This window comes from Mastacembelus armatus, chromosome 15, assembly GCF_900324485.2.
Source record: "Mastacembelus armatus chromosome 15, fMasArm1.2, whole genome shotgun sequence".
Taxonomy (NCBI): Eukaryota; Metazoa; Chordata; class Actinopteri; order Synbranchiformes; family Mastacembelidae; genus Mastacembelus; species Mastacembelus armatus.
Genome location: NC_046647.1, coordinates 7,740,287 through 7,752,459, shown reverse-complemented (window position 1 = coordinate 7,752,459; position 12,173 = coordinate 7,740,287). Strand labels below are relative to the sequence as shown.

The window sequence follows — 12,173 nt, the reverse complement described above, 5'->3', positions numbered from 1 at the left end:
GTAAACATAAGTTCAATGCATGTCAAATGACAGATATACTGGCATACATACAAGACAGATACAAAGGGGTGCAGGACAGGCAGCTTCTAGACATAGTGGAGGTGGTGGGGCAGCCAAAGGCAGGTAGAGACAAAAGGCAGCACAGTAAAATTCATATCCATATTGTATGAAATAGAGACGTGCACATAGCTCATCCACTGCTTTTCTTTTCTAAGGTTTCTTTGCTGCATCCCGGGGGTTATGTTGAATTATCCACAATGCTATTTTTGTTTGTCCCTCTGACTTTCTTATCTCTGTCTCGCTCTCTTTCAATCCATCCATCCATCCAGGGAACACCAACAGTGTTTTTGCCCTGGACTACATCAGCGGCTCCCTGACAGTGAATGGCCAGCTGGACAGAGAAAACCCACTCTACTCAGCAGGATTCACTCTCACTGTCAAGGTGAGCTACAGAATGAGAAGCAGCTGAGAGATGGAGGGACTGTTGCAGCCCAAACAAGAGGATTGAACGTCTGGTTTGTTGGTGGAGTGAGAGAGCTTTGATATAAGTGCATTAAATCAATGCCCTGTCCAGGCTGGATATAACCTCTAAAGACTTGCTAAATGCTGTACTTCATCGCAGCTTCTACTGTGACAGTTTTTAATGTAGGTACACAAGATTTTAAGGTCCGGCAGATCCTGCAGCACCATGTGTGTCTATAGGTGATGTGTCACTAGGTCTGTGCACCAATGTAACTCAGACAAAGTGCACGTATTGGGCTTGTAAGTGAAGGTGTTTGTGTTTGTGGTTCTTTGATGATGTCCTCTTTAGAGGCTTGTGCTCAGTGAACAGCCAGCAGCTGGGACAGGGAGAGCGGAGGAGGACAAGATACAGGAACAGGATTTAGAGTCCCCCTCAATGCTAAGGGCTCCTTTGTTCCTCCCTCTCTTGTCTTTTCTTCTGTGTGAAGCAGGTGCAGTCTCTGAATCCCTCTGTCCCTCCACTGAGCCTCAAGCCTATCTTATTTGGCTTTTTAGCATTTCAGTCCAGCACTCTTCCCCTACCTCTTCCTCCCCATTCACATCCTTCCCACCTTGTCCACTCTGCCACTTTTTTTTGCTGTCATTTCTTCTCTTTGTACACCAAGTGTTTCCCACAGGGTGTGAAAGGGTGCATGAAATGGATTTCCAAGTGCTACTGAAAGTGGAAGGATTTGCGACCAAAGACCTAGTTTTTCCTGTGTGACGACAGTGTAATATTGTGATTGATGGCTTGTCCAGTCATACGGTTTACACCTGTACTGCACAATAAATGGCCATTAAGAGCACCTAATAGTCTCACTAGCACTTATGTATTTACTTATTTAGTTGCAATTATCCTTAATAAAAAAAAAAAAAAGTAGGTGGTATAACTTTATGAGAAAACCATTGAGATACAGCTAAGGTTTAATACAAAAGAGATTCTGGCTAACATATTCCAGCCTCAGTCCATCATTTTAATTGAAATCAATAATTACAAAGAAGAAAAGTAGAATAAGTGCTGAAAACGAAAAAATGTCGCCCAAAAATGTATTTATAAGATATGGATTTTTTCCCTCTATATCCCTCTCTCTCTCTCTCTGCTTGTGCTTTCTTAGGTGGTACTACTATTGATTGTGGTGTGCCATAGTAATACAACTAATTTCTCAACTTCAGACAGCTTAGATAGTGCTGAGCATATGAAGGTGGAGGTCAAATGATTCAGTGGCATTGGGACAAAAGAGGCTAAACTACCTTGATTACCCAGAGACCAGAATGTTGTTCCTCCCTCTTCTCCTATTGCTTGCGACACTCCTCCATCAATAAAAGACCACAGCTGCCCATTCCTATCTTTCTCTTCCATTTTTTTCGTTCCAGAGGCATCACATCTTCGTTACTCGGGCAGCCAGAAAAAGACCGTGTGTAATTGTGTCTTCTCAGTGGGACTACTTTCTCCTAAATCTCATTGTGTGTACGTGTGTATATGGGTGTGCATGTGTGGATGTACATGTGCTGGTCCTCTCTTGGCCTCACTTTGAGCCTATTTCTATGATTGCTTTGAGTCCGTCACTGCACCTTTTGATCCAATAAATGAACAGCTGTAAATACCTGGCTGAGATTACGTGCTGACCGCCTCCATCCAAAATGACATTTTCAGTGCAATCAAATGCATCTCATGTCTCTCTCCCTCTCTCTCTTTCTCCCCCTCCCCTCTTTCCAACTTTTTCTCTCTCAATGATTGCCACGTCTCTCTGTTTCTCTGTGTAAGGCCACAGAGTTGAAAGATGATCGCAGTCCATCGGATGCAACGGTGATGACCACCTTCACCATCCTGCTAATTGACAAGAATGACAATGCTCCAAAGTTCAACAGTTCTGAGTATCGTGTCCGCATCACTGAATTAGCCCAGGTGGGCTTTGCCCTGCCCCTGTTCATCCAGGCTGAAGACAAGGATGAGGTGGGTTAATCACATCCTGGTGGCTGGCACAATTGCATTTGTTAGAGTTGTTAATAGAGGTATCTTGAGCTGACTGGAGTCACATATCCAGTTTATTTTTTATTCATATCGTTTCAGTCATTTAAGATGATAAACTTACCAGGACCATAAGTACTTGCCTTAGGGAGCTGGTGGAAAATACGGTGTGCCACATTTAATAGTCTACAGCTGTAATCTCAATAACAGTTACGTATTAAATCAACAATGAATTAAGTATAAATATCAATTCAGATGGATATTAGCACATGTTCAATATTGAACAGCTATAAATGGGATTGGGGTAAATATCAGTTCCTAATCTCACAATTCAAGTTATTTTTATTTTATCAAAAGAATGATGTTGGGACTAAGGAGGTAACAAAGTTGTGACACAAGACATCGATAAAGAATTTATGAATAAGGAGCCTGATTTGCAATTCTGCTTCTGATTTTAAGTCTCACTTGATTTGTACAATGATTTGATTGGAGCTACAGCAGCTACATGTGAGCGGTGTGTATTTTGTTTTCATTTCTAGGTTGAAATTTATCTTGTTTTTAAATGTGGCAGCCAAAAGAACATTAGCCGCTCTATAAAAATTCTTGCATGGCAGCAATGTGTGTGTGGACTGTCAGCAGCATTGTACAACAGCATGCTTTAGTGTGCTTTAGTGTGTCCGCCACTTCCCATTAGCTGTAGCTATCAACCCACTGTGGTGACACACAGACACACATAGTTAGCGACCAACACACACACACAGGACTAAAAACCACTTTTTCTCTTTACGCTTGCTCTGCCACTCTGTCTCTCTCACTTTCTTCCTGACTCCCTCAATGTGCACATGCTCACTCACACCAGCGCATTGGACTCGACTACAATTTAATTTGCTCTGGAAGAGATGGGATAGAGCATCAAATTATACCTAACGAGGAAAATCAATCACCTAGGTGCAGATAAGCCGAAAGCTAGTCAACTCTGATTGATTCAGGCACAGCAGCCACCAGGGTGGAATTTGACAGATAACTGCAAGTCAAGTGGGTAGGGAAAGTAAAGCGAGACAAAGGAGAGGAGAGGAGAAACTCTTAAGAAAAATAGGTGACCAGAAAGTAGCTTGCATTGAAGCAAAACCAGAAGTCTGAATAATTGGTGTAGCAGGAAGAAACATGGGAAAGAAAGAAAACACTTGATTTGCACATATCAGGAGTATTGACCAGCAAGTGTATTTACTCACTCCAACCAAAGTGTGTGTCGAGACAGAGATGGGCATATACTGCAAGTGCATAGCTGCAACGAACGAGACACCCCACCTGATAAAGTGTTCCTTTTGTAGTTTAGCACCAAATATTTTACCTTTACCAGTACCACACTCAGTTTTTAGAGGTACCCAGCCATTCATGATCCCAGCATCTCAAAGCTAAGATTGCTCACTGCAAATGGGGGAATTGCTGTGGTAATTCTGAGATGGTTTTAACTTGACTTATCAAAGAACATAGATATTGCCAGTAATCTTCCCGTATTGCATTGTTACACTGCTGCCATAGTGCCAGATATACATCCACCCCTAGGAGTAAAATCATTTTTTGTGTTGCGGTTTTGTATTGCTGTTTTTATCCTTTAAACCTGCATGTCTGTGCCCATTCACACACTCATTCACACTCTGCTACACCTGTGCTGTAATCTCACTTTTTCCAAGTGTGAGGGATTATAGGCAGACATTACATTACTTAGACTCTGACACAAGTGGTGGTTACCTCTTTCTATCTCTGTTTTTTCTGCCTTCATATCCTCTTCTGCTTGACTAGTATCGTTAAAACTTTTGCTGCTGGATCTTGTCACTAAACTTTGTGGCAGTCTCCGCTGACAGGGTGCTTTTATTGGGAGCTTCTAAAGGCAGAAGCAAATGGACGGGCAATTACGTTTATGGGCAGTTTGAGGTGACATCCCTGCATATTGGATGGTCTTTTAAATAGGAGTCATCAGCCACAATGGTTCTCCCAGAGATGAAAACAAAAACAAGGGGGCTATTTCAACCGCCAGCATAATGCCAATCAACCACCCCACCCATCTTCCTCTGTCTGCCAAAATGGTTACATGATTGGACACCCCTGCAGCTTTATATGTCAAGATAGGAGAGATCAGATAGGTTTTCTCAGCTCAAGACGGCCACAGGCTTTTCAGAGCTGTGGTGTCATTTTGACCCCGACTTAGTTTATATTTACCCATCATGCCTTTGACTTGGGCATTTATCTGAGAAAGAGAAGTTAGAGAAAGATGAGCTTCGTTGGTGCTCTTTTTACAGATTATTCAGACTTTCATATAAACAATGCTAACCTCACCACACTGACCCACCCAGCAATGTAGCACAAGATAGTTCTAAATCTGACTCCATGCTCACATAAGCTTTATTCTGCCAACATATTCAATAATGTGCAAGAAACCAAACGCAGATGTGTGTATCTGTATTTAGGTAGATAGTCATGGTTGTCATCAGGCATCACGTCATCTCCTCTTTACCTCTTATAAAACACACATCATCATGATTAAAGCACAGGGTGTCAACCTTCATCATGGGCTGGGTAACAATCAAGGTCGGGCTTACAGTATACAGTTCTACAGGCAGTCCATAGGAGCATTACACTCAAATAACATTTTATATAATGTTAAGCAGTGCAGGGTTTAGCTGCTGATTGAGAGAATTCAAATGAGACAAATCGGACTATAATTTAATACGTTTGTCTGGTTTGAAGTCTAACCATTTTAACACACCTTTTGAAGTCCCTTCTTCCTTTTCCTGCAAAGCGCCAATGTCCAGTGGACTCTGAAGCAATTTTCTCTGAGGTTTAGCGTTCCTAGTACTATTAAGAGCCTTTTCACCAGCAAGTGATTACACACAGCAACAGGAATAGGGTTTTTTCTGATATCTATGTGGACCTCTGTACTGTTCATAATGTATTGAACTGGTCCACTGATAGTATTGTATTTATGGGTGCATAGTACTCAGAAACTGATGGTGCCACATTGTAATATATCTGACAGCTGTGAAAAGAAAAATACTCCAGAACACGGGGTAGTGGGTAACTGCAAGAAACCTGCAAGAAAGTTAGTGAATAATGAGAAAAGTATTCCTGAAAGCTGCAGGGATAGAAAAACCTTCTGCACACCACTAACACTGAAAGGAGCAACTTCTCAGCTGATGCCGCTGCTCATGATCAGAATGAGAATAGAGAACGTTTACTACCTTAAAAAAACAATAACACAACGGTGTCACATGTGGATACTGGTATGAATGAGTCAAAGTGTCTACCAAATACCTGTTCTTCAAATCTTGCCTGTTCACATCAGAACAGTATTTCTGGTAATCTTCAGTCTTTGCTTATAAGGTTTAAATACCAAGAACATCATCTACAGCTATCTGTCATATGGTCTATGGTCACAAGTCTCTGACTAATAACGACTTACAACTCCATAAACATTCTTCCCTGTTAGGTCAGACAGTTAACGTCACCTGCCCTCGATCGCTCTCAACAAGAACGTTTATCTCTGTTTTTCTGTACTTGCCTCTGTCTTATCTTTCCTATGGCAGGGGGTGAACAGCATGTTCCAGGTGTTTCTAACAGGAAACAATTCGGAGTACTTTACCATCTCCCCCACAGCAGTACAGGGGCGTGCTGACATCAGGATAAGGGTGGCTATGCCTCTGGACTATGAAGAGATTCGCAGCTTCAGTTTCTCTGTGAGTTTTAAATGTATCGTAAGTGGTCATCTGAACATTTACATGAGAGTGTGATTATTAGGATGAACTCCGGTCCACATGACTGAAAAGAATCCTATGATATGAGAGAAAAACTGAATGAATGGAGAAGAAATCAACCAATAGCCTGCCACCCTTCACAAGGCACCGCTTTCGTGTTAATATGTATGAAGAAATAGGTCAAGAGCTTAAAGTGCTGAAGATATTTTCATTTATTGTAAATATGGAAACAGATCCATTTTGTAGACATGTAATGTGGAATAAAAGAGAAGACAATCTTCTTTTGATAAGTGAACACTGAGTAGTTGGAGCCACAGCAGCTACATTGTCCTTCTGTGAGACTACCCTTGAATGAACTCTGGACCAAGACTGATCTAAGCAACAAGACAGAATGTGGCTTCATTATGTTTCTTGTGACTTGTTTTTATTTGTCTGGACACAATGCTCAAACTGGGGCTATATCACTTTCCCAACACCTCAGACTTGTTTGAACAGTGAAATTGTTGTTTTGTGACCTCAATTTACCCCTGAGTCATTTACAGTCACAGGGTGCCCTGCTCTGTGTATAATCCAGGATCTCCAAAGCTTTAACACATCTGCCCTTTATGACAAACTTCATTGTCAAAGAGCAAATTGTGATTTAGCTTTTTTGGATGCTACCTAATCATATGGGTTGTTTTATATAAAGAAAGCGATGTATAACTTAAAGTGCTTATTCTTTAAATGAAATGTCATTTCTGAGGTTACATTTAAATCTTTAGTGTATGATATACGTGTCGTTGTGTCTCCTCAGCTCTTTGCCAATGAGTCCATGTCTGACCATGTGGGATTTGCTCGTGTCTTTATTGAGCTAATCAATGAGAATGATAACCGGCCCATCTTCAGCAGACCTCTGTACAACATCAGCCTTCCTGAAAACACACCTCCTGGTACCTCATTGCTGAGAATCCTGGTGAGTATCTTAGAAAAACCATGTCACTCAGGACTCTTGAGATTTGATCATGTGTATTGTGAATAATGAGGACTGAAGCTGGACTGCCTCAGACAAAAACACAATAGGATGCAAATGAAAAACACTCACTGCAAGACTCACTACTGCATCAAATCACTGCTAACTAATGCTGAGATCCTGTCTAGTTATAACACTGAATGAGCATGTTGGCAACTAACGCAACAATCTGACTCGGTGTTAGGTTGGTCTTAAACCCTGTTCCAACCTAATTATGCAAATTTACAAAAAATTAGAATTAAATATTTACGTCTCATATAATACTGAATTCTGAGTAATGATTGAACTCCTGAGCTCAAGCTAATTTTCTTATACAGTCATCTTAGGGATGTCCAGCAGTGTAATAACTTCATTTTGGTAGATTCAAGTGATTCAGGCCAGTCCAACTCATCTTCTCTGAGTTTCATAACACAATAGAGCTCATCCTCAGGTGTGTCTTGACTAGCAGCCACTGCTTTAACTAGATCAGAAAAAAACTCCAGCCGTCCCCTCCATAACGCCACATTATTATTCATTATCAGGCATTCCTATGACAGAACACCCACAATTCACTAGATACAAGTGCAAAAAACACAGTGTGAAAATCAATAGCATTTATGGACTGGGTGTTCATGAAGTGGAGATTGCAGGGCAGTCTAATACCCAATACGTCTGGCTGATGTTGGAGTCGTGCTGGAGCGTGCAGCCTGCCGTGGAATCCTGATTGCTGACTGTAGAGAGTGAATGGGCTGTAAATAGAATGAGATGTGACGTCTCTCAGTGAGGACTGCACTGGCCTGGATAGCAGCACTCATATATGCTGTTAAATGAGAGTTCCGATATTTTGATCTTCTCACATACACACAGACACACACAGACACGTCTGAGATGCCGCTGTAGGCAAGTACCTGTACAGATTAAACATGTTTCCTGTATTGAGCAAGCTTGGCTCCATAGGGCTGAGAAATGGAAATGCACGCACGCACACACACACACACACACACACACACACACACACACACACACACACACACAGACATAGACATGTATGGATGTATGAACTAAATAAACCTTAACTAAAACCACACAAAGTCCTTTCTCCATTTGTTATCCCATAAGATTGCAGCGTGTCAAATATATGTGTGGTTGCACATGTAAATTTAGCAGTGTGTTTGCACAGATTTGTTTACCTTTATGAGTGTATCATAATTTAGTTCATTAGTAATTTAGACAGGATCTTACAACATTTGTAATCCAATTGAACTAGCTGAGGCTGTTTATTCATATGCTGTAGTCTAATCAAGCAGGCTGTGGAGGCCTCAGTCATACTTGTGTGAATAATGAGCTCTTTATTTTGGAATGGCCATTGCATCAATGTATTGTATAAAACAAATTACAAGTGAAGCACAGAAAGCAGTTAAATCCATCAAACTACTTGAGCTTCTCTGCTTCATACTGCTTGGGCAGAAGTGGGAGTGGAGAAATGAAAGGGATTGATGTCCCTCTTCTAAATGTATAGTAATAGGTAATATTTCTTCAAACAAATCACCTGTTCTGGCTATATATTTTAAATTATAGAGTACAGAAATCTAAAACTAGCTCTGATAACATTCAGCCTCGAGTTAGAATACTTTTCAACCCACTCCAGTGAGTCAGCAGCAGGTAAAATAATAACTTAATCTGTCTATCAGCGCACTGTTAAGGACAAATTATATTGCTCGCAAACTGCAGAAAAGTATGTTGAGTTGAAGTGTTAATTGTGACAAAATGAATGCGTAAGCCCTTAACAACCAGTTATGTATTACAGGATATTACCTTTCTACTTAAGTCAAGTTCATGTTATTCTGTGCTTTGTATTGCAGCTCTCTGTGCCCTGGCTTTTAAGTGTCATTTGATTTGCTCACATAGCAGGCACCTTTTCATAGCCCTGATACTCTGTGTATTCAAATTGTCTGCTTGTCTAAGTGCAGTGAGCAACTCGAGGCAGTACGATATAACAGACTGTTAGATTAAGACTAGCTTCTCAGTGCTCTCTGTCAGGTGGCTGTGAGGTGCAACAGATGGTGGCCAAATTATGTTTTAGTACCAAAAGGGAGTACACCTCTTTCATTCTTAATCTCTCCTGGCTAACCCTCATCAATATACAATTATTCGGGGAAATGTAAGCATTTGCTTTCTTGCTGAGAGTTTGATTATAGAGGAGAGTGGAATCACTCTCATCACTCTCATGTCTGTGCAGTGACAAAGAAGCTAGAGCCAGGAGCCAAATAACTAAACTTATCATACAGTACATGCTGGAAGCAACAGGGAACAGCTAGCTTGGCCTATTCCAAAGCTCAGTAAGGAAGTTACCATCATTTAGGAAGCTCATTAATTCACACTGTAACCTCACAGTAATAAAAAAGATTCCACCAAGTCACTGCACCCAGGCATGAAGTAGTTAAAATCTGTAAAGCTCTATAAAACCACACCTTGCAGTTGAGGTGCTGTATAGTAAGAGCATTTCTTTGTACCTTTGGGTATAGTCAAGGTAGCTGTTACCACTGCTTTCAGTCTTTATGCTGTGGAGGGGAGGGCTCTGAGGGGTGGGGCTAAGAAGAGCTGCCACACACCTGTCCAGGGTCAGCTGGAGCTCCCAAACCACAGTTCAGCCTGTCTCTCTTCTGTTGTGTTTCTCGGCTGGTTTGAGTTAGTGTTTCACTAACTAGGAAAGCTTAATGGTGTTATACTGGTTTGGCAGAGGTCCACTGCAGTAAATGCTAAAAATAGCATATACTGTATTTTAACTCTAGGTAGCTTGTTGTGTAACCTGGGGTTAATGATGGGGTAACGTTAGCTTAGTCTTCCATCCTGTGGTGACTTTTTTTCCCCTTCAGTTCAGAGGCCAGTGTGACTGCTGCTGCTGCTCAAGGTCTTAAATGTGCTGAAATAAAATATGCGACAGCCTCAACACCAGAGTTAATGCTCGGGGTTTGTACTCGTTGATCCTGCTGCTCATGTAGCTGTTGCTGTGGACTTGCTCCAGCAGACCAAAACCACTGCCAAAACCACTATAACATTATTAGGCTGGTTAAAAGCTAACGTTAACTTCATATCAGCCCAATTCTGTGTAGAAAAAACAGGATAGACTTATTTGCTATTTGGGAGCTCCAGCTGAATTCATACTGGGCTACAGTCATATTAGGCAGGAAGAGGCGTCTGTGCCAAGCCATTTTAACATTAATGGAACCACACTCTTGTCTGTAATTACATTTTAGATATCTATAATGGCATTTAGTCAAATTTATATTTTCACTAGTATGAATGTTTATTTTAGATATCCACAATAACATTCTGACTAGTAGAAATTGTATTTGCCGATGTCTACAACATAATAGTTAGAGTGAACACTAAGGCATGAGCTCTGTTGTTCACTCTTATTACATGCAGATCAGGTAGTGATCACGTCCCTTAGCCCCTCCCCTCCACACCCTCCATTCCACACCAAATCAGTGACAGAAATGTGAAACTGAAAAAGGAAATTTTGGCATTGAAAAGCATTGTCATTGACTGAAAATCAGAAGATTGTCACTGGCGTACAATTTTCATCAAGAAAAACTGAGAAGAGAATTGTTTTTTTTTTTTCAATTTTAATGCTTTTTTTCAGTATAAATGCTTCAATGCCAATGTTTTATTTTTCAGTTCCAATTTAGTTTTTAGTGCCAAGTGTTATTTTTCAGTGCTAAAGTTTAATTTTCAGAGCCAAAGTATAACTGTCACTGTTCTGGCTCCATAGAGGGACACTGCTTGCCCTTCTTGTTTCCCAACTATCCATCCCACTGCTGATTACCTGGATCAGGTGTGTTCGGTCAATCATAAGCTGGAAGATACCATCTCAGATGAGGGTGGAAGTGGGGGAAGACTAAGTGGGGTAGGGCAGGGATAGTTTGAAAACAAGCTAGGGACTGGCCTTCACGGAGCATGGGTTGCTCACTCCTGATTTAAATAGCTGTAGAGGTCACTTTTGTGAGTATGTGCTACAATGAAATATTGTAGCACGGACTATACTCTTAGAATTATCCCCTGCTACAATAATTATGAGAGTATATTAGTTTATCTCACTATGAAGTAATTATTTTCAAGAGTTTTCTATATTGCCCCAATCCTTAAGCTGCAGTTGTGCAGTACATCAATAAAGTAGTGTTGGTGGTGTGTATGTGGGGTCTGGATGATTTTTGTATAATAAGTTATACCTATGCTAATTGACATTATGCAAGTTTGGTTCCCAGTTGTTTTGAAAAAGTGCCAAACAAGCAATCTGATAATGTAATTGAAATGCTTTGTTTGGGTTAATATTCATTGCTTCTCTGATCAGGTTTATGTACAATGTTAGTCAATGCATTACTCAGTGCCCGCTTCTGCATCCCTGTGGACACTTATGCTTAACATACAAGTAGACACACATACACACAGACACAACACAGGCAGTGGCTGTTTAATATTTATGTCTGCAGCATTACTTATCATTATAAATATTTATTGTGATTTGCTCTTTTGTCTGGGTCCTTTCCTCTCTTTCTCTCTCTCTTTCTCCTCTTTACCCTGGAGACTTTAGCAGCTGCACATATCGGTGGAATCTCTCTTTTCTCTCCTTGGATTTCACAGAATTTGCCTTTCATTTCTTATTTACTGTACTTGGTTATCGTGTTTCCCTCTTTCTGTGGTTTACCATTAGATTGCTAATGGTTTTCAGGTGTTGCACTGATTCCAGCATTGGTTCCCTGTCTGTTTAGCTTGTTTACCTATCAGTCTCTACCTCAGAGGATATGTATACATTTGATGAATTACACAGATGTAATATGCATATGAAGTACAGCTTGACTGCATCTTCCTTCCTTTGCTTCTGTAAAATATATCAGATTCTCCGTTACTCTTGGTTTGATCTATGTCTTCTACCATGGCCATGCTTTGTGCCATTGATTTT

General features: G+C 40.8%; 1 protein-coding gene across 1 annotated transcript in view; it reads left to right on the top strand.

Annotated features, from left to right (window-relative positions):
* The window catches only part of cdh23 (cadherin-related 23), a 138,119-nt gene that overhangs the window by 66,244 nt on the left and 59,702 nt on the right, over window positions 1-12,173 (top strand). The window contains exons 9-12 of the mRNA XM_026310064.1: window positions 330-442; window positions 2,267-2,455; window positions 6,055-6,204; window positions 7,016-7,174. Of these exons, the coding sequence (XP_026165849.1) occupies window positions 330-442; window positions 2,267-2,455; window positions 6,055-6,204; window positions 7,016-7,174 (611 nt within the window). The remainder of the gene's footprint in view (window positions 1-329; window positions 443-2,266; window positions 2,456-6,054; window positions 6,205-7,015; window positions 7,175-12,173) is intronic.